The following is a 23,255-nucleotide window of genomic DNA, read 5'->3' as shown; positions in this document are numbered from 1 at the left end:
GTCATATGGGGCGGCAAGTAGCCTRGTGGTTTGAGCGTCGGCCCTCAAGTCCCTCGCAATGATTATTTTACTATCTGACTGTGTATTTTAGGCCTGTGTTTCTTTCAGTGTAAAGTTGCATAAAACCACAGCAGCATGGTCAATATTTGCTTGGACTCTACACTTGATTCTGAGTTTTCTAGCATACMGTCCACCTGGATATCAAATATCACCACAACTGCACATGACTGAGGGAGTCATCTTCTTGGAATTTGGGAGGAGGACGTCTAGCGACGAAGAAGCTCCATCCATATTCTGGATGGCTATAGCACTGCTGTTGGTCTCGTGTCTGATTCTGCTTGTTCATGTCCAGTCAAGCTGAACTGACAAAGCGTGAAAAGCATGTGAAAGAAGAAGACTAAGAAGGCCTCTTTTGCTGTGGCAAAACCTCATTATTCCTCAAGCCCCTCTGTCTGAAAGGGAGGTGTTCCTCGGTGGAGATTACAATCTCCTCCCTCTTCAGTGAGCCTCCAGCAGTGTGAGAGTTTTGTGCACCGCCTCCCTCCATTCGCTCACTGGCCCTTTCATTCCCTCTCTCCCTCATTCCCTCTCTCCCTCATTCCCTCTATCCCTCCTCTCCAGCACTGGTTGCACCAGATCCGACTTAAAGAGCTACTCTTCTCTCTTGTTTATTGACTGAGATTTACCCCAAATAACCCTGCAAAGGCCAAGAAATGACTCCCTAAGGAAGGTATCCCAAAGTTTAAAGGTACAGTAGCAACTCTCTTCACACTTTTTAAAATGTGTTTATCTGACTGGCTGTGTGCTACTGTTTACTCATTACTCACTACTGATTAGTCACTGTGTGGCAGTTCACTACTCGTCCCTCATTATTGGTTAGTACCTATGTGGCAGTTTACTATTGGTTGCTTTCTATTGGTTACTCACTATCTGGCAGCTCAGACTGAACAAAAGCATTCTGTGCTTCCACATGTGGCATTACTAAAGCAGTGGAGTTTTGCTTCCTTCAGTTCTATGCTGTTTCATTGTAGCCTGAGCAATGTAGCCAACCTGGACTCAGGGGTAGACGTAACATAGTAAAAGTAAATCAAGAAAACACCAATTTGTATGATATGTTACATTTACTATGGTATGTCTTAATTTTTGAATGTCCATCATCCATTTCGTATATCATCTCGCGAATTACAATTTGTACAATATGTTACGAATTTGCAAAACGTAYGAAATGCCATGAATTTCAAATAGTTGTGACTGACGTTAGCTGGGTAGCTAACGTTAGCTAGGCTAGGGCTAAGGTTAGGGTTCGAACATGCAACCTTTGCATTGCTAGACGTTCGTTATATGTAACCGTCTGTCTTATGTAACCATACCAAAGATAACATATTATGCTAATTTGAGCGTCCCGGATTTAAATTTACTGTGTTACGTCTAGTCTATGAGACCAGGCTGGCTCCTACACTACAACAGCTACTACATAAAGAACCTGTCTGTATTCCTTATATTTTCAGTTCAGATATATTCATCTTTATTTTATATATTTTGTATACGTACATACAGTATGTTCACCTAAAACTGAAATCTAAAAGTAAATTATTGGTGATCAGATCGATGGCAATAGATAGATGACTTTTTTTTAGGTTATATGACTTTATTATTTATTTATTTTTAAATACATTTTACCCCCTTTTCTCCCCAATTTTTCGTGGTATCCAATCGCTAGTAATTACTATCTTGTCTCATCGCTACAACTCCCGTACGKGCTCGGGAGAGACGAAGGTCGAAAGCCATGCGTCCTCCGAAGCACAACCCAACCAAGCCGCACTGCTTCTTAACACAGCGCGCCTCCAACCCGGAAGCCAGCCGCACCAATGTGTCGGAGGAAACACCGTGCACCTGGCCCCCTCGGTTAGCGCGCACTGTGCCCGGCCCGCCACAGGAGTCGCTGGTTTAATGAGACAAGGATATCCCTACCGGCCAAACCCGGACGACGCTAGGCCAATTGTGCGTCGCCCCACGGACCTCCCGGTCGCGGCCGGCTGCGACAGAGCCTGGGCGCGAACCCAGAGACTCTGGTGGCGCAGCTAGCGCTGCGATGCAGTGCCCTAGACCACTGCGCCACCCGGGAGGCCCTTATGACTTACTTTCTGTGAAAATATTATCCAATCCATGTCATTTGATGTTGCTTTTGTGAAAGTTCCCTTTTCTTTCTGTTCATTCCCACTTGCCCCTTGAGAGTTTCATTTGTGATTATCATTGGAACGTGTAGGTCTACATACTGTACCGTTTTTTAGGTTTTAGTTGTCTGATACTTAATAGTGATTTTTCAATGGATCATTATGGTACATTTCCACTGGCAGGCTTTGCACCAGGTTTTGGTCCAGAGATTGTGGTTGGTAAGTGTGATGATTTGGGGTGGCAGTAACTGAAAGGTTGCTGGTTCGAATACCTGAGCTGACAAGGTGAAAAATCTGTGGATGTGCCTTAAGCAAAGSACTTAACCCTAATTTGCTCCAGGGGTGGCTGACCCAGTAAAACAATGCATTTCACTGCACCTATCTGGTGTATGTGACAATAAAACATGAATTAAACAAATACATATTATAGCCCTCTTCTTCTCTCACATTTTCCACCCTCCTTCCCTCCCCAGATTGTCTCATCTCAGCTCTAAGACCAGTGTGGGGAGCCGGACACAGAATCAGGATCTATAGATCCTCACAGGTGCTGGGAATATAGTGGTACCAGCAACAGCACTACCAGCAACAATGACCAAGAGCAACGGGGAGAACCCGCAGGCCCGAAGCCGAGTCAGACAGATCCGCGATGGCCTCCAGTCCCGTTCCCTGAAGGCTGTGCAGAGGGTGGAGAGTGTCACTAAGGATGATGTCAAGGGTTTCTTCCGCAGAAACGCCTTTGTGATCTTCACTGTCGCTGCGGTCATCATTGGCAAGTGTTGTGTCTTTTAGCCTTTTAGTTTGAGAAATGAGAAAGGGCCAGGAAGAACAGAGTTGGTATTAATTTCCTCATATTCCTCATCCTCTCTCTCTCTCTCTCTCTCTCTCTCTCTCTTCCACATGCACTCACAAATACACACACACAAACACATTATTAGATTTCCTTAAAAAAAAAAAAGCATTGTGTTGAAGGTTGGTATCCACTTAGAATCGATATTTTCATATTCTCCTTCTCACATCATACAAAATGGGACAATTTGTTCACGATTGATAATCCGCTGTGTCATCAGTGCATCTGATAGCAGTGTAACTTCCCACCATGCCTTCATGCTCTCAGGGAAGAATAATGGTGAGCCAGATGAAGTGAGTGGAGGAACCCTTCACTAACCTCTAACCTCTGCCCATTGACCCCTTAGCCTTTCCCAGCAGGATCACAGCCGGGAAAAAGCTCTGTGATAGAATTCCACACAGCCCCCAGAGAAAGGGTCAATTGAAGTGCCTGCTCCTCCTTTCCTGAACCCTAACCCTGCCACCTGGAGTCATGTTGAAATTAGGATCACACCAATACAGTGGCCCAAATGGCACCCTATACCTTATATTGTGCACTACGACCATAGGCTCTGGTCAAAAGTAGTGCACTATATAGGCATAATAGGGTGCCATTTGGGACACATACTCAACTTCTGTTAGGAGTTTTCGTACAAAGGGAACCTTTTTTAAATCCCATATACACTAAGTGGACWAAACATTAGGAACACCTGTTCTTTCCATGATATAGACTGACCAGGTGAATCCAAGTGAAAGCTATGATCTCTTATTGATGTTAAATCTACTTTAATCAGTGTAAATGAAGAGGAGGAGATAGGTTAAAGAAGGATTTTTCAGCCTTGAGACATGGATTGTGTATGTGTGCCATTCAGAGGGTGAATGGGCAAGACGAAACATAAGTGCCTTTGAACAGGGTATGGTAGTAGGTGGCAGGCACACTGGTTTGAGTGTGTCAAGAACTGCAACGCTGCTGGGTTTTTCACGCTCAACAGTTTCCCGTGTGTATGAAGAATGGTCGACCACCAAAACGACATCCAGCCAACTTGACACAACTGTGGGAAGCATTGGAGTCAACATGGGCCAGCATTCCTGTGGATCTCTTATGACACGTTGTAGAGTCCATGTCCCGATGAATTGAGACTGTTCTGAAGGAAAAGGAGGGTGCAACTCAATATTAGAAAGGTGTTCCTAATGTTTTGTACACTCAGTGTAGATCTCTTTAATGAGATATAAATCTGTGGGATTTTTGTGGATGGATAATTGCATGGATCTGTTCCAGTCAGACTATTATATAGATGAGGTTGTTTATTTTATTTGACAGGTATAGGGCTGGGATTTGCCCTGCGGCCGTACAAGATGACCTACCGCGAGGTGAAGTATTTCTCATTTCCTGGAGAGCTGCTGATGAGGATGCTGCAGATGCTGGTGCTTCCCTTGCTGGTGTCCAGTCTCATCACAGGTGAGACGAGGAACCGCCTGTTCCACCACACTGGAGTTGGGTGAAGTTACCCCTAGACGCTGATCTTGGGTCAGTTTAGTTTCCCACCCCCCACTAATGGTTTAGGTTTCGTTTGGGAGGCTGATCCTAGATCTGTACTTCATCCAGGAGTGTGCCCACTGCTCATACCGTGGCTTTAAATCTACCAACATTGTTTATACTATTGTGATACTACTGCTGAGAACATGAATGGTTTAGCTGGACAAGCAGCTATAAGAAATTAACTGCTACTACGGCCCTAAAAACACAGAKGAAAAGTTTCCTMATYWATCTACACATAATACCCCATATTGACATTACAATACCCCATAATGACAAAGCAAAAACAGGTTTTTAGAGAATTGTGCTAATTTATTCAAAATAAAAAACGTATATCACATTTACATAMATTTTCAGACCTTTTACTCAATACTTTGTTGAAGCACCTTTGGAAGTGATTATAGCCTCGAGTCTTCTTGGGCATGACGYTASAARCTTGGCACACCYGTATTTGGAGAGTTTCTCCCATTCTTCTCTGCAGATCTCCTCAAGATCTGTCAGGTTGGACAGGGAGCGTCGCTGCACAGCTATTTTCAGGTCTCTCCTGAGATGTTCGTTCTGGTTCAAGTCCGGGATCTGTCTGGGCCACTCAAGGACATTCAGAGACTAGTCCTGAAGCCAGTCCTTTGTTGTCTTGGCTGTGTGCTTAGAGTCATTGTCCTGTTGAAAGATTAACCTTCGCCCCAGTCTGAGGTCCTGAATGCTCTGGAGCAGGTTTTCATCAAGGATCTCCCTGTACTTTGCTCAGTTCATCTTTGAGTGACTGTGGTTGATGTGTGCAGAGGGTCCCTGGTTCGAGCCCAGGTTGGGGCGAGGAGAGGGAAGGAAGCTATACTGTTACATCATCCTACACCGTAGGGATGGTGCCAGGTTTCCTGCAGACGTGATGCTTGGCATTCAGGCCAAGGAGTTGAGTCTTGGTTTCATCAGATAAGAGTCAAGTCATGTCACGGGTGTGACATATCAACAAGTCATTTTCAGTGCAGCATAACGAAACAAAACRAACTATGTAATATGGCCACACTACCATAAAGGCCTGATTGGTGGAATGGTGCAGAGATGATTGTCCTTCTAAGGTTCTCCTATCTCCACAGAGGAACTCTGGAGCTCTGTCTGAGTGACCATTGAGTTCTTGGTCACCTCWCTGACCAAGKMCSTWCTCYCCSRWTKSYYMRKTTKGSCSRGKCGGCYAGMTCTAGAAAGAGTCTTGGTGGTTCCAAACTTCTTCCATTTAAGGATGACGGAGGCCACTGTGTTCTTGGGGACCTTCAATGCTGAAGAAATGTTTTGGTACCCTTCTCAAGGTCTGTGCCTCGACACAATCCTGTCTCTGAGATCTACGGACAATTCCTTCGACCTCATGGCTTGGTTTTTGCTCTGACATGCACTGTCAACAGTGGAACCTTATATAGACAGGTGTGTGCATTTCCAAATCATGTCCAATCAATTGAATTTACCACAGGTGGATTCCAATCAAGTTGTAGAAACACCTCAAGGATGATCAATGGGAACGGGGTGCACCTGAGCTCAATTTCGAGTCTCATAGCAAAGGGTCTGAATGCTTTCTGTTTTTTATTTGTAATACATTTGCACAAAGTTCTAAAAACCTGTTTTCGCTTTGTCATTATGGGGTATTGTAATGTCATTATGGGGTTTTGTGATGTCATTATGGGGTTTGTGATGTCATTATGGGGTCTTGTGATGTCATTATGGGGTATTGTGTGTAGAACGATTGAGGATTTTTTTTTTATTCAATCCATTTTAGAATAAGGCTGTAACGTAACAAAATGTAGAAAAAGGGAAGGGGTCTGAATACTTTCCGAATGCACTGTAGCCTTTAGAAGAGGCCACTTTTCCAACTCTTAACTAATACAATATTATGCATCATGTAAATTGTTTGTCCCATGTTTCAGGAGCTGAAATCAAAATAATCGCAGAAATGTTCCATATGCACAAAAAGCTTATTTCTCAAATTTTGTGCACAACTTGTTTACATCCCTGTTAGTGAGCACTTCTCCTTTGCCAAGATAATCCATCCACCTGACAGATGGCATATCAAGAAGCTGATTAAACAGCATGATCATTACACAGATGCACCTTGTGCTGGGGTCAAGAAAGGGCCACTCTAAAATTTGCAGTTTTGTCACACAACACAATGCCACAGATGTGTCAAGATATGAGGGAGTGTGCAATTGGCATGCTGACTGCAGGTATGTCCACCAGAGCTTTTGCCGGAGAATTTAATGTTAATTTCTCGACCATAAACTGCCTACAATTTCGTTATAGAGAATTTGGCAGCATGTCCAARGATTTTCCTCATATGAACTTTATCTCAGTAAAATCTTTGAAATTGTTGCGTTTATATTTGTGTTCAGTATATATTGATAGATATTGCTATGTGATTTAGGTGAASACTTTCTTTGTTGTTTCTTGACTTTACCATGTACCTCTGAGGTCACGTTCTAATGGCACCCTATTCCCTATATAGTGAACTTCTTTTATTCAGGCCAAGTACACTATTTAGGGGAATAAGTTGGTATTTAGGACCTAACCTGAGAGCAAACAGTATTCCATGTTTACCAGTGCATGTTTTTTGGGGTCCAGTTGTGCTTCTAAATGACCTTACAGGAGGGTCATGTTCCAAAGACAGATATTTGTATTTATTTGTCCCAATTCTTWGCCAATGTACATAGTCAAACCAAAACATCAGTGATGTTTCCGGACGGGCTCGTACCTTGTCGTGTCTGCTTGTTTGTATTTGACAGGAAGTGGGCGATATGCATGTGACCTCTGAGTGGTTGCTCACAGTGAGTGACAGAGGGCTGGCCCAGTTCCCTTGAAGTCCTCTTGGCCTATAATAACATGCTTTGTACCATGCAGCTCTTCATTAACATATCCTCTGAGCTAATGTCACATGATACATGATAGTAAACAAAGCTCTGTGTTTTCAGACCAAAGCTCTTCAAGAAATCCCTGTAGTATGTACAGTGGTGTAAAGTACTTAAAAACCTTTTAAGAATCAGACCATTGTTTTCAATTTTGCCTAAAATGACATACCCAAGTCTAACTGCCTGTAGCTCAGGCCCTGAAGCAAGGATATGCATATTCTTGGTACCATTTGAAAGGAAACACTTTGAMGTTTGTGGAAATGTGAAAGGAATGTAGGAGAATCAAACACAATAGATCTGTTAAAAGATAATACAAAGAAGAAAAAAAACGTTCCTTTGTATTTTTTTTGTACCATCATCTTTGAAATGCAAGAGAAAGGCCATAATGTACTACTCCWGCCCAGGTGCAATTTAGATTTTMGTGTATGTGAAAAGWTTTAGACTGATCCAATGAACCATTGCATTTATGTTCAATTTYTTTATTARRTCTGCCCAAATGTGCCTAATTGGTTTATTGATACATTTTCAAGTTCATAACTGTGCACKCTCCTCAAACAATGTCATGGTATTCTTTCACTGTAATATCTACTGTAAATTGGACAGTGCAGTTAGATTAACAAGAATTTAAGCTTTCTAACCATATCAGATATGTCTATGTCCTGGGATGTTTTCTTGTTACTTACAACCTCATGCTAATCACATTAGCCTACGTTAGCTCAACCGTCCCGTGGGAGTGTCACCGACTTCAAAGTACTACATTTGCTTCACTACATTCCTGAAGAAAATAATGTAATTTCTACTCCATACATTTTCCCTGACACCCAAAAGTACTCATTACATTTTGAATGCTTCGCAGGACCGGAAATTTGCCTAATTCACGCACTTATCAAGAGAACATCCCTGGTTATCCCTACTACCCCTGATCTGGTGGACCAACAAAACACATGCTTCATTTGAAAATGTACTTACTATGAAGGTGATATGTGGCTGTCCTACCTAGCTATCTTAAAATKAATGCATTATCTGTAAGTCACTCTGGCTAAATGACTAAAATGTCAAATAGAATAATAGTGTGAAGTTGTGAAAATGATGATAATTCCCTTTTAGTGTAAGAGCTGTTTAAAAAGACTGGTGTGATGGACTTTTGGCCTTCCTGGTGACATCACCAGGCAGTCAATTAGTTAATAGACCAATAAGAAAGAGAGTTTCAAACCACTYAGCCAATAACAACTCGTTTTCAGTTTTCCCTTCCCCAATCAGACCACTCCCAGTCAGCCCTTGCAAAAAGCTATTTTTGTTTATTTTTGACCATTTGAATTGAAAGCAATCACGCTAAGGTAYTTAATTGTTACMCAGAAATGATTTGATATTGAGATAAACACGGCTGCATTGGATCTTTAATCAATGCATTTGTAGGTACATCTGCACAGTATGTTTGTCAGCCAGCCAGCCAGCCTGTAATTTAATAGGATCTGTGTTCAGACTGAGCTCTGGGAAGTTGTAGTATCGAGCATAAACCTTCAGATCTGTTTTGGGGGAGTAAAGATAGGTGATGGAGTGTTGAGTTASAGATGAACAGATGGAATGGAGAGAGCGTAATGAAGGGGAAGAGTGAACTGAACAGGGGGTTGTTGTGAGACTAGGTGGTGCTGCTCCTGTGTGGTCGCCAGTCTCTTCACCCAACAGGAGCTTCCGACTCGGGTCGAGTAGGATCAAGGGTCACGGTGGACATGCAGAGACAGCCTGGAGAGACAAAGCAGCCTTTCTCTCACCTCATGAAAAGAAACTCTTTCAGTAAGACGTTTCCCGCCTGTTTCCCGCCTGTTKCCCGCCTGTTTCCCGCCTGTTTCCCGCCTGTTTCCCAAAAAAAGGCATTTCACACTTTAAAAACGTGAGGGGGATGTTTTTTCCCCCATTTTTACTGGTGGTAATTTCATCTATAATTTAGAATTTGACAATGGAGGAAAGATCCATTGAAAGTGAAAGGAAATGTTTGGGTCTCTTTGATACTGCGAACTTTGTGTAGACTAAAGTAAACCCCCCAAAACAGTGAAGAAGAGAATAACTTTATTAAGGAGCATAATGGGCAATTATTTTCTGGAAATATATAATCTTATCAGTATTATTACATCTGTGAAAGTGTTTCCTCATCTAGCATACTGTGTTAAACAGCTGTAGGAAACATTACGTTGGTCATTGGCTCATAAAACCGCTGCAGCGTTTGATTTACACTATGAAATGGGAAACTCTTGTTGCCTGACTACATTGGAGTCTATGGTTAGAGAATGACATCAATGTTAACATTGGGTTGCTGCCACATTGAGACTTGAAATAAACACTTTGATTCAGACTACGACATATAGAGAATGTAGGGAAACTTTTTGGGATCCCATCAAATGCAAACATGGTAGTGATAAAAATGGATGGATATTGTTGAGCATGGCTAATATGACTTCTGATGGTACAAAATGTGTTACATACAACTTCGGATTGCAACATTGTAAGAAGAGTGAAACATTTAAATATATTGTGACATACAACATTTAAAGGGGTTTGACACTTTTATACTGAACAAAAACATAAACGCAACATGTAAAGTGTTGATCCCATTTTTCACTAGCTGAAATAATCTCAGAAATGTTCCATTCCATAAAAGCTTATTTCTCTCAAATTTTGTGGACAATTTATTTTTTAAATATTTTTTTTACATCCTTGTTAGTGAGCAGTTCTCCTAATTATAATCCATCCACCTGACAGGTGTGGCTTATAAAGAAGCTGATTAAACAGCATGATCATTACACAGGTGCACCTTGTGCTGGTGACAATAAGGCGACTCTAAAAATGTGCAGTTTTGTCACACAACACAATGCCAGAAATGTCTCAAGTTTTGAGAGAGTGTGCAATTGGCATGGTGACTGCAGGAATGTCCACCAGAGTTGTTGCCAGAGAATTTAAGGTTAATTTCTCTACCATAAGCCGCCTCCAATGTTGTTTTAGAGAATTTGGCAGTATTTCCAACCGGCCTCACAACCGCAGACCACATGTAACCATGCCAGCCGTGGACCTCCACATCCGGCTTCTTCACCTGTGGGATCGTCTGAGACCAACTACCCAGACAGCTGATGAAACTGTGGGTTTGCACAACCAAAACATTTCTGCACAAACTGTCAGAAAACGTCTCAGGGAAGCTCATCYGCGTGCTCGTCGTCTTGACCTGACTGCAGTTTGGCGTCGTAACCGACTTCAGTGGGCAAATGCTCACCTTCGATGGCCACTGGCATRCTGGAGTAGTGTGCTCTTCACGGTTGAATCCTGGTTTCAACTGTACCGGACAGATAGCAGACAGCATGTATGGTGTCGGGTGGGCGAGCGGTTTGCTGATGTCAATGTTGTGAACAGAGTGCCCCATGGTGGCGGTGGGGTTATGTTATGAGCAAGCATAAGCTATGGATAACGAACACAATTGCTTTTTATCAATGGAAATTTGAATGCACAGAGATACCGTGACGAGATCCTGAGGCCTATTGTCGTGCCATTCATCCACCGCCATCACCTCATGTTTCAGCATGATAATGCACGGCCCCATGTCACAAGGATCTGAACACAATTCCTGGAAGCTGGAAATGGCCCAGTTCTTCCATGGCCTGTATACTCACCAGACATGTCACCCATTGAGCATGTTTGGAATGATCTCGATCGACATGTACAACAGCGTGTTCCATTTCCTTCCAATATCCATATGTTGTTTAGTGTATATCCCAATATGTTACTGTTAAATTGTACCGTAATATCTAGATGATTTCTGACATTGCCTGTCCTTCAAAGTATTTTGTTTGTTCCAAGTCATTAGATGGGAGAGGGAGAGAGAGACGGAGGTAGAGAGAGGGAGAGATGGCGATAGAGAGAGAGAAAGAGACGGCGGTAGAGAGAGGGAGAGACGGAGGTAGAGAGAGAGAGACAGAGGTAGAGAGAGAGAGAGGGTCTGGGGTCCGCTCACCAACCAAGAATTCAAAACACCAAATTGAGACTGCATGCAGAACTCTGCAAAAATATCCTCAGTGTACAACGTAAAACATCAAATAATGCATGCAGAGCAGAATTAGACCGATACCCGCTAATGATCAAAATCCAGAACAGAGCCGTTAAATTCTACAATCACCTAAAAGGAAGCGATTCCCAAACTTTCCATAACAAAGCCATCGCCTACAGAAAGATGAACCTGGAGAAGAGTCCCCTTAGCAAGCTGGTCCTGGGACTCTGTACACAAACCCAAACAGACCCCACAATGCCCCAGGACAGCAACACAATTAGACCCAACCAAATCATGAGAAAACAAAAAGAKAATTACTTGACACATTGGAAAGAATTAACAAAAAAACTGAGCAAACTAGAATGCTATTTGGCAGAGTACACAGTGGCAGAATACCTGACCACTGTGACTGACCCAAACTTAAAGAAAGCTTTGACTATGTACAGACTCAGTGAACATTGCTATTGAAGAAAGTAGGCAGACCGCCGTAGGCAGACCTGGCTCTCAAGAGAAGACAGGCTATGTGTACACTGCACACAAAATGAGGTGGAAACTGAGCTGCACTTCCTAACCTCCTGCCAAATGTATGACCATATTAGAGACATATTTTCCTCAGATTACACAGATCCACAAAGAATTCAAAAACCAACCCAATTTTGATAAACTCCCATATCTACTGGGTGAAATACCACAGTGTGCCATCACAGCAGCAAGATGTGTGACCTTTTGCCACAAGAAAAGGGCAACTAGTGAAGAACAAACACCTTTGTAAATTCAACCCATATTTATGTTTATTTATTTTCCCTTTTGTACTTTAACCATTTGCACATCGTTACAACACTGTATATATACATAATATGACATTTGTAATGTCTTTATTCTTTTGGAACTTCTGTGAGTGTAATGTTTACATGTTTCCCATGCCAATAAAGCCCTTAAATTGAAATTGAAATTGAATTGAGAGAGAGAGGGAGAGAGAGACATAGGTAGCGAGAGAGGCCTCTGTCGTTTTCTCCCTCTTTTCGTCAGCTGCTCTAATTACTGCTATGTGTGGTTTGCTTGTGACRAGGGCCCTCATGGCTCTCCTTCCTTGTCCTCTTACTACACATAAAACACTGCATTTCCTTCCGTTGCTTTCTAGAAGAGAAAAAAAACATATTGTGGCCAGGCATTTCATGACCCCACATAAGAGGGAAGTGCAGAGGTTTAAAGGGTGGGTGGATGAATGGGGAGATAGGGGGTGGGGTCATGGAGGTCATACAAGGGGTGTGTGGTGGGGCCTCTGCTCACATGAACCCACTCGTTAGTTCTAGTCCATTATTTAAATCAGGCTAATCCGTTTTTTACATTAACTCAGTGTCTTCGGAAAGTATTCAGACCCTTTGACTTTTTCCACATTTTGTTACGTTACAACCGTGTTCTAAAATGGATGAAATAGTTTTATTTCCCTCATCAATCTACATACGATACCCCATAATGACAAAGCAAAAACAGTTTTTTTGAAATGTTTGCAAATGTATTCAAAATAAAAAACTGAAATACCTTATTTTTTGCTTTGTCATTATGGGGTATTGATGAGGGGAAAAAAACAATTCATCAATTTTATAATAAAGCTGTAATGTAACAAAATGTGGAAAAAGTCAAGGKGTCTGAATACTTTCTGAATACACTGTGCCTCTGTTTTGCTCATCTGGATGTATGTATAGTCTCTCATTTTAAAGTCAACACCACACTGTTGATGCACAGTTGGCAATGTAGGCCTAAACAGTGCCTTGATTGGCACGATCAGTTGTCTTCAAGATGTTTTTGCCATAAAAAAATAGTCATAAAAGTCACTGTTCATAAAAGGTCTAAGTCAATATRGAACATCAGACAGACTATCTGCATTTGCATCAGTTCAATAAATGAAGGAACCCTGCAGGGAAMTTCTACTTCTGACAGGCTTCAAATAAATAGTTATCTTTTGTCTGTTGTGCTAATGCCAGAGATCTGGGTTTGCGTCCCCAAAAGGCACCCTATTCCCTATATAGTGCACTACTTTTAAGTGAATAGAGTACCATTTAGGACAGAACCTATACAGAGTTAATGGCCTCATGCTCATTGTCCGGGACCTATAGGAACTGAATAGGTATTGTGCTGGATGGCTGTGAATTTTAGTTGGCATAGCTCTAACATCGCAATGTCTCCTCTACGCTCCTCTCCTCTAGAACTCTTTGAATAACCCTTCTGGTTCCATTCATAACCCTTTTGAGTTCCATGTAGAACCTTTTACACAAAGGGTTCTACATGGAACCCAAAGGAGTTCTACCTGGAACCACAAATTATTCTACCTGCAACCAAAAAGGGTCTTGCTATGGGGACAGCTGAAGAACCCTGTTGGAACCCTTTTCCTAAGGGTGTACAGCACTTTGGTTTAATGAACATTCTCTGTATGAGAAAGTAATTATTTCACTCTCAAGGATGAAAATGCGGTGGCTGCATTTCTTGTTGCCAAAGTGACGGGGGAGAATCAATGTAGCTGTGCAAGCTGGACTAAGTCAACAAGTTTTCCCAGGGTTGTCCAAAAGGGAAAAAGGGGGTGGGGGGAGTAAAGAAAGAGAATTGCAGGCAATAAGATTAGTGTGTAAAGGGGGAGAGCGGAGGAGAGCGACTGGGACAGAGGGCCATGTAGGGGTCACACAGTGCACCTCTGAAAAGAACACATGCATCACATCTCATTCACACAAAAGGCTGAACTGGGGGAATACCCCATAAGGACAGCTGACACTGAAAATATGTCGCTAACTAACGTCATTGCTATTGAAGCAAGCTCATTGTCCCCGTATGTTTTCCTCACCGGAATAACAATTTTAAAAAAAATCTCACTTTAACATCGTTTACATCCCGTCAAAGAGATTCAAACTCAGGTACAGTGACCCAGCTGAAGCAGTCCAGCCTGAAAGTCACAGCTAGTTTCAATTCCTGTGTGAGAAAAAGTCAGGGGAGAGTGGTGGGCTGTGTCCCAAATAGCGCCCTAGTCATTATAGAGGGAATAGGGAGACATTTGGGACACAAACTTGGTGAGCAGGACAGGTCTGGGATTGTCGTCAAGTGTTTTCTCTATTCTCAGACTGACTCACCAGGCTGTCTTTTTGTCCCACCAGGCATTGCAGCATTGGACAGCCGTGCCTCTGGGAAGATGGGTATGCGGGCAGTGGTGTACTACATGACCACCACAGTCATCGCAGTCTTCATCGGCATCGTCATGGTGCTCATCATCCACCCTGGGAAGGGCTCCAAGGATGAATTCAAAAATCAGCAGAAGATCGAGCAGGTCAGCCCTGCTGACGCTTTCCTGGACCTCATCAGGTAGGCCATAATTATTGTTGTGTATTCAGGGTGGTGCCCTGACCGGGACTCAAACCCAGGTCCAGCGATTGTCAACCCAACACCTTAACCGTTACGCCAAGAGGTCCGAAATTTGCTGACGAGGTCACTTGGTGTTGTGTTAGAGTCGCAACTGTACTTTATACTGCTTCCTGTTGCTGTTCTGTTGTTGTTTCCTGTTGTCATTCTGTTGTTGCTTCCTGTTGTCATTCTGTTGTTGCTTCCTGTTGCTGTTCTGTTGTTGTTTCCTCTTGCTATTCTGCTGTTGCTTCCTGTTGCTGTTCTGTTGTTGCTTCCTGTTGCTGTTCAGTCGTTGCTTCCTGTTGCTGTTCTGTTGCTGTTCTGTCTTTGCTTCCTGTTGCTCTTCTGTTGTTGCTTCCTGTTGCTGTTCTGTTCTGATTTTCTCTTACATTCACATGAATGATCAGTTTGTCACTTTAAAGGAAAATAAATAGCAAGTACAATGCTTTTTCAGTATTGAGATTTGATTGGTTTGTTTCTCTCTTCTAGAAACATGTTCCCTCCAAACATTGTGCAAGCTTGCACACAGCAGGTAAGTCCTTTTCTGTTCCAAAATGTAAACCTGGACCGTACATCGATCTCACTGACAGATTTGTACGAAGGGAACAATGTGAAACCCAGAACAATGCCGTATCCAGATAGTATTAACGAAGCCTAGTAATATAACCCACAGGGGAATATCAGAGTCCACTGCTTATCGCGAATACACTGAGTATACCAAACATTAGGAACACCTTCCTCAGAACAGACTCAATTCATTGGGGCATGGACTCTACAAGGGGTAGAAAGCGTTCCACAGGGATGCTGGCCCATGTTGACTCCAATGCTTCCCACTGTTGTGTCATGTTGGCTGGATATCCTTTGGGTGGTGGGCCATTGTTGATACTCTGGTGAGTGTCAAAAACCCAGCAGCGTTGTTGCAGTTCTTGACACAAACCGGTGCACCTGGCACATACTATCATACCCCTTTCAAAGGCACTTAAATAATTGTGTCTTGCCCATTCACCCGCTGAATGGCACACATACACTATCCATGTCTCAAGGCTTAGAAATCCTTCTTTAACCCGTCTCCGCCCCTTCATCTACACTATTTGAAGTGGATTTAACAGTTGACATCAAAAAGAGTTCATAGATTTCACCTGGTCAGTCTGTCATGGAAATAGCAGGTGTTCTTAATGTTTTGTACACTCAGTGTACATGACATATTATACAATAACATATACCATTTAGCAAATGTTTTTATCCATAGAGACTTACAGTCATGCATGCATACGTTTATCATATCGGTGGTCCCAGGAATCAAACCCACTATCCTGGCATTGCAGGTGCCATGCTCAACCCACTGAGCTACAGAGGACCAGGTCTTTTATGTAATAAAGTGTGTTGGTTTTTTCATTGTTAATCTCTTCATAGAAATCTACCTGCCTGTATACAGTGGATTCGGGAAAGTATTCAGACCCGTTGACTTTCCACATTTTGTTACGTTACAGCCTTATTCTAAAATGGATTTAAAAAAAAATCCTAATCAAATCCATTTTTATTTGTCACATACACATGGTTAGCAGATAATATTGCGAGTGTACCGAAATGCTTGTGCTTCTAGTTCCGACAATGCAGTAATAACCAACGAGTAATCTAACCTAACAATTCCACAACTACTACCTTACACACACAAGTGTAAAGGGATAAAGAATATGTACATAAAGATATATGAATGAGTGATGGTACAGAACGGCATAGGCAAGATGCAGTAGATGGTATAGAGTACAGTATATACATATGAGATGAGTAATGTAGGGTATATAAACATAAAGTGGCATAGTTTAAAGTGGCTAGTGATACATGTATTACATAAAGATGGCAAGATGCAGTAGATGATATAGAGTACAGTATATACATATACATATGAGATGAGTAATGTAGGGTATGTAAGCATTATATTAAGTGACATTGTTTAAAGTGGCTAATGATACATTTTTACATACATTTCCATAAATTTCCATTATTAAAGTGGCTGGAGTTGAGTCAGTATGTTGGCAGCAGCCACTCAGCCACTACACACAATACCCCATATTGACAAAGCAAAAACGGGTTTTTAGACATTTTTGCTAATTTATTAAAAATAACAACTGAAATACATTATTTACATAAGTATTCAGACCCTTTGCTATTAGACTCGAAATTGAGCTCAGGTGCATCCTGTTTCAATTGATCATCATCCTTGAGCTGTTTCTTCAACTTGATTGGGGTCCAGCTGTGGTAAATTCAATTGATTGGACATGATTTGGAAAAGCACACACCTGTCTATATAAGGTCCCACAGTTGACAGTGCATGTCAGAGCAAAAACCAAGTTGTGAGGTCGAAGGAATTGTCCGTAGAGCTCTGAGACAGGATTGTGTCGAGGCACAGATCTGGGGAAGGTAACCAACATTTTTTATAGCAGCATTGAAGGTCCCCAAGAACACAGTGGCCTCCATCATTCTTAAATGGAAGAAGTTTGTAACCACCAAGATTCTTCCTAGACCTGGCCACCCGKCCAAATAGAGCAATCGAGTAGAAGGGTCTTGGTCAGGGCGGTGACCAAGAATCCGATGGTCACCCTGACAGAGCTCTGGAGTTCCTCTGTGGAGATGGGAGAACCTTCCAGAAGAACAACCATCTCTGCAGCACTCCACCAATCAGGCCTTTATGGTAGAGTGTCCAGACGGAAGTCACTCCTCAGTAAAAGGCACATTACAGCCCGCTTGGAGTTTGCCAAAAGGCACCTAAAGGACTGTCAGACCATGAGAAATAAGATTCTCTGGTCTGATGAAACCAAGACTGAACGCTTTGGTTTGAATGCCAAGCATCAAGTCTGGAGGAAACGAGTCACCATCCCTACGATGAAGCATTGTGGTGGCAGCATCATGCTGTGGGGATGTTTTTCAGTGGCAGGGACTGTTAGACTAGTCAGGATCGAGGGAAAGATGAACTGAGCAAAGTACAGAGAGATCCTTGATGAAAACCTGCTCCAGAGCACTCAGGACCTCAGACTGGGGCGAAGGTTCATCTTTCAACAGGACAATGACTCTAGGCACACAACCAAGACAATGCAGGAGGGGCTTCGGGACATGTCTCTGAATGTCCTTGAGTGGCCCAGTCAGAGCCCGGACTTGAATCCAATCGAACATCTCTAGAGAGACCTGAAAATAGATGTGCAGCGATGCTCCCTATCCAACCTGACAGAGCTTGAGGAGATCTGCAGAGAAGAATGGTAGAAACTCCCCAAATACAGTTGTGCCAAGTGTCATGACGTGCCCTTGGGGGAAGGATCATAGGCACCCCCCCCCCCCTCTCTCCACAGTTTTATGATGGTCATAAATACCTGCAGGAAAACTCTCTGTCCCACTCTCAGCAATGGAAGTTAAATCCCTTTGTTACCACCGGGAGAGACATGGCAGTACAGTAAACAGTATTTCTGTATTCCAAACATTTGGAATGGTCCATGGGTATTTAAAGAACAATCATGTCGAATTTGGTAATAATTTGTAATGTAACTAAAGACGGTAGAACAACATAACTGTATCTCTGACTGTATATATTTACCCGTTATCAGACTCGCAGGAGGAACGTATATGATTAAATGTGAAACTATTTGTGAGAAGATGTAATGTGATGTTAGCCTTCTAAATGAGATAATTTTTTAAAATTTGAAGTCTTAACCAAGTCAGTGGCCACGCCCACAAGAGCACAGAAATTACATCGGCGTCATAGAACGCCCCCTTTTCCCAGAGTGTATAAAACCCACTTCCATCAAAATGTACATTAGGCCAACGAGACCAACAGCGTGAGCTGAGAGGCACGTAATGGCTAGAACTCTGAAACTTTCAACAGAGAAGAAGAAAATCTCTACAAAACTAAAGAATACACATTCACAGTCTGCAGCTGTATATGTTAAATAGTCTAGGAAACTCGACCGAAGACGAGAGGAGAACATTTCCCTATCAAACGACCATTGGTACATCTCACGTACCCATTGTAACAGACAGACGCTACAACTACAAAGGATCTGGGGGACAAACCAGAGACTTTCTGTCGACTGACTCTCCAGCAGATGGACTGGCGATTTCAACAGAGACAGCAAAGGCATACAATCGTAAATATGTAAATTGAAATTATTTTCGAATGAGCGGCCATTCATGTACAAAGTATTAGCATTTCCATGAGCATAGTTATCAGCTGTGTGTACAATAGTGGAGTCGTTTGTTTTTTCTCCCGCTCTTTCTCACCTGCCCCTCCCTTTTAATTTGTGTAACAAGCCGTCATATCGGTTTTGTCCACTAGTGACTTTTCATTGTATCATGTTAGTAACCAATGTATAACCTATCCTGTGTGTGTTTATGTACTTCTGTGTGATTATTTAGTTAGTAAATAAATAATTAAGCAATTGGTATATCGCTGATTCATCATTTACGCTAGGGTTCGTGCTGATATCCAAGAGTTTGCGACATTCAGAATATGACTGATGAGGTAATAATACATTAATAAGGGACTGTAATCGATAAGATGTGAAAATATCTGAGAGAGTTAAATTCTGGAAATAGTAACTCTTTAAATAACATTTTCCCGTGGTGTTTACATGATTAGTTTAATCAGGTAATAATTACACATAGAGAATTGATTTGATAATTTAACAGTCTTCACATTATTGATAGTCCAAGACACGCTTGTAGCATCATATCCAAAAAGACTCAAGGCTGTAATCGTTGCCAAAGGTGCTTCAACAAAGTACTGAGAAAAGGGTCTGAATGTGATATTTCAGTTTTTTTTGCAAAGTTTTTGCTTTGTCATTATGTGGTATTGTGTGTAGATTGATAAGGGGAAAAAACGATTTAATCCATTTTAGAATAAGGCTGCAACGTAACAAAATGTGGAAAAGTCAAGGGGTATGAATACTTTCTGAATAGACTGTATATACACTGAACAAAAATCAATAAAGCTTTGTACCTTTGCCCTACAGTTTAAAACGCAGTACGGAAAGAGAGTGGTCCATGTGAAGATGACGGTGAACGATACCCTCTTCGTCTTGAACGGGACCCAGGGGCAGCATATCATGCGGGAGGAGGTGATCCCCATCCCGGGGCAGGTGAACGGGGTCAATGCCCTGGGTCTGGTCGTGTTCTCCATATGCTTCGGTCTCATCATTGGCAGCATGAAGGAGCAGGGAAAGCCCCTCAAGGACTTCTTTGTCTGTCTCAACGAGGCTATCATGAGACTGGTGGCCATTATCATGTGGTGCGTGGTGTAGTGTTAGGCATGGTTTGAATTAGGTTTAGGGTGAAGATGCCCCTAGACATTGATCTTGGTTCAGTTGTAGGATTGTGGGACTGGAAGCTGATCCTAAATCTGAACCTAGGGGAAACCTAACCCGGAGCGTTCAAATTACAAGGTGGCTGGGAATTACAGGGTGGCTGGGAATTACAGGCTGGTTAGGAATTACAGGCTGGTTGGGAATTACAGGGAATTACAGGGCTGGTTGGGAATTACAGGGTGGCTGGGAATTACAGGGTGGCTGGGAATTGCAGGGTGGCTGGGAATTACAGGATGGCTGGGAATTAAAGGGTAGCTGAGAATTACAGGATGGCTGGGAATGAAAGAGTGGCTGGGAATTACAGGGTGGCTGGGAATTACAGGGTGGCTGGAAATTAAAGGCTGGTTGGGAATTGCAGGCTGGTTGGGAATTACAGGGTGGCTGGGAATTACAGGGTGGCTGGGAATTACAGACTGGCTGGGAATTAAAGCGTGGCTGGGAATTTAAATCTCAATGTACCGGTCTCTCACCCATTTAATTAACCTCTATATCTATCCAATAAAGAGAAAATACTTTAAAAAATAAGAAAAGTAGAACTTGGTGTTGTGTACTATGTGATAGTGGAAATGTGTTGATCCTGACGGTACCACAATAATGTGATGTAGCTAATTATCAGCACTCGCTTGGTATTGTGAGCCTAAACTTGACGTGGGATTTATTTTGCTTTTTTTTTGCTTCAGGTATGCACCAGTTGGTATCCTGTTTCTCATAGCTGGGAAGATAGTGGAGATGGATGACATCACAGAAACGGGCGGCCAGTTGGGCATGTACACTATAACAGTCATCATTGGCCTGTCTATCCATGCCTTCCTGGTACTGCCCACACTCTACTTTGTGATCACACGGAAGAATCCCTTAGTCTTCATCTGTGGAATCCTACAGGCTCTCATCACCGCGTTGGGGACCTCATCTAGGTGAGTTGTCATGGTGATAGACAGTAGATCTGACTTTTCTGACTCCTAATGTCTCTTCTGTCTCTCTCTCTCGCCTTTCCTCCTGTTCACCCTCAGCTCAGCCACGTTGCCAATCACATTTAAGTGTCTGGAGGAGAACAATGGGATAGATAAGAGAGTGACACGCTTCGTGCTGCCAGTGGGCGCCACCATCAACATGGACGGCACCGCCTTGTACGAAGCTATCGCGGCTCTCTTCATAGCCCAGGTCAACAACATGGACATGAACTTTGGACAGATCCTCACTATAAGGTATATCCATACAGTCCATTAACCAAGCTCTTTGGGATGAATCATGACTTACGCTTAGTCTCCCACTAACATCAATGCAAATTCATGGAAGTTAAGATATATTTTTCTGGGATTTAGTAAGCTTCTGGGAAAAGGAGGAGCTGCAGAGGTTGGTTTCTGTGAAACTGAATGAGTCAAGGGTTTGTTAAGGATCGTTGTCCCTTCCACGGAACGGTTGAGCTAACGTAGCCTAATGCGATTAGCATGAGGTTGTAAATAACAAGAACATTTCCCAGGACATAGACATATCTGATATTGGCAGAAAGATTAAATTCTTGTTAATCTAACTGCACTGTGTCTTACAGAAGTGATGTGTCCACAGAACTAGAATGACATAACGGGTGGACTGGCAGCTAGTGTGTTCATCTAATCCAATGTTTCCCAAACTCTGTCCTCGGGACCCCAAACAGTGTATGTTATTTTTTATTTTTTATCTAGGCAAGTCAGTTAAAGAACAAATACTTATTTTCAATGACTGCCTTGTTCAGAACGACAGATTTGTTTTTACCTTGTCAGCTCGGGGATGCGATCTTGCAACCTTTCGGTTACTAGTCCAACGCGCTAACCACTAGGATACCTGCCGCCCCACTACACAGTAGATTAGTTTATTATTTGAATCAGCTGTGTAATGCTAGGGAAAAACAACAGAACATGCACCCTTTGAGGACCGAGTTCGGCAAACCCTGATCTAATCTAATCTATTTCTTTGGTTGTGTCTCTCTGTCCTGTGGAATAGCATCACGGCCACAGCAGCAAGTATCGGTGCAGCTGGGATACCACAGGCTGGACTGGTCACCATGGTGATTGTGCTGACCTCTGTTGGACTGCCCACTGATGACATCACCCTCATCATTGCAGTGGATTGGTTCCTGTGAGTACAGTCTATTTTCTGTAACAATTATTTATAGTTTGACTGATATGATCATCTTCTAAAGAAGTTTGGATATTTACTGTGTGGACAGTGTCAGACACAGGGATGGAATTGAAGGATTTGGGGTCCTGACCAGCTGGACTAGTAGAATGCAGTTTCTACCAGCCCATGTGTTGTTCCACTAGCCAAGGGTCCAAAATCTATGCCATGCCATATTTAAGAAGACAGATTTCGGGCTATATTTTGGCATATTTTCTACTAGCCTAGTCTGAAAACTAGCCAGTGACTAACGGGTTAGCTTAATTTCCATCTCTGGACAGAAACCAAAGCCTTAGGGAAGACTCAGTCAGTATAGGTAGTGAGAGACTCCCTTCACATTCCATTCTCCCGAATCCATCTGTTTCTGATTCTATCGACATGTGATTCCTCTAGAGATCTCATGCATGGGATCTAGTGGCTGAGCGTTTCAACTTTTATTTTCTGAGGTTATTTAAACATACCCATTGTGTTCAACGATAATCATAATATTGTTGTATAGGGGTATTATATATTTTGTATTGTAGATATGTCGATATGTAGTGGTGTAATAATGTTATATGATGTAGTGTTTTATATTTGGTTTTATATGTAATGTAAGTGCTTTAATATATTTCGACCCCAGGTAGAATAGCTGCTGCCTTGGCAGGAACTAATGGGCATCCCTAATAAACCATATGTAGCACATCAATAATCACATTAATCTAGTACATCATAGTAACATAATTGTACATCAAGAAACCCACTGTACATCAAGTAAACACTTTTACTATTACACAATTAACACGATTTGTACATCAATAACAACCCTACTGACTACATCAGTAACACCTAATTACATCAAGATAACACTATTACTGTACATCAAGAACACGAAACTGATACATCAAGGAAAACACCCTCAATGATACC

At 42.4% G+C, this 23,255-nt stretch overlaps 1 protein-coding gene across 2 annotated transcripts; it reads left to right on the top strand.

Moving 5' to 3' along the window:
- Window positions 1–258: 258 nt before the first annotated feature.
- Window positions 259–22,878, top strand: LOC111974841 (excitatory amino acid transporter 1). Of its 2 annotated transcripts, XM_024002872.2 has the most exons (9): window positions 259–748; window positions 2,648–2,943; window positions 4,321–4,458; window positions 14,598–14,802; window positions 15,331–15,373; window positions 19,842–20,116; window positions 20,873–21,106; window positions 21,203–21,397; window positions 22,173–22,875. In XM_024002872.2, the coding sequence occupies exons 2-9, from the start codon at window positions 2,763–2,765 to the stop codon at window positions 22,309–22,311; spliced, it is 1,410 nt and encodes a 469-aa protein (XP_023858640.1). In that variant the 5' UTR covers window positions 259–748; window positions 2,648–2,762; the 3' UTR covers window positions 22,312–22,875. The 2 variants fall into 2 exon arrangements, with proteins under 2 accessions (XP_023858640.1, XP_070302982.1); XM_070446881.1 differs by lacking the exon at window positions 259–748 and having other exon boundaries at window positions 2,711–2,943; window positions 22,173–22,878.
- Window positions 22,879–23,255: the final 377 nt, after the last annotated feature.

This window comes from Salvelinus sp. IW2-2015, linkage group LG15 (assembly GCF_002910315.2).
Source record: "Salvelinus sp. IW2-2015 linkage group LG15, ASM291031v2, whole genome shotgun sequence".
Classification (NCBI taxonomy): domain Eukaryota; kingdom Metazoa; phylum Chordata; class Actinopteri; order Salmoniformes; family Salmonidae; genus Salvelinus; species Salvelinus sp. IW2-2015.
Note: the sequence above shows the minus strand (reverse complement) of the source record. Positions and strands in the feature narration are given on the sequence as shown.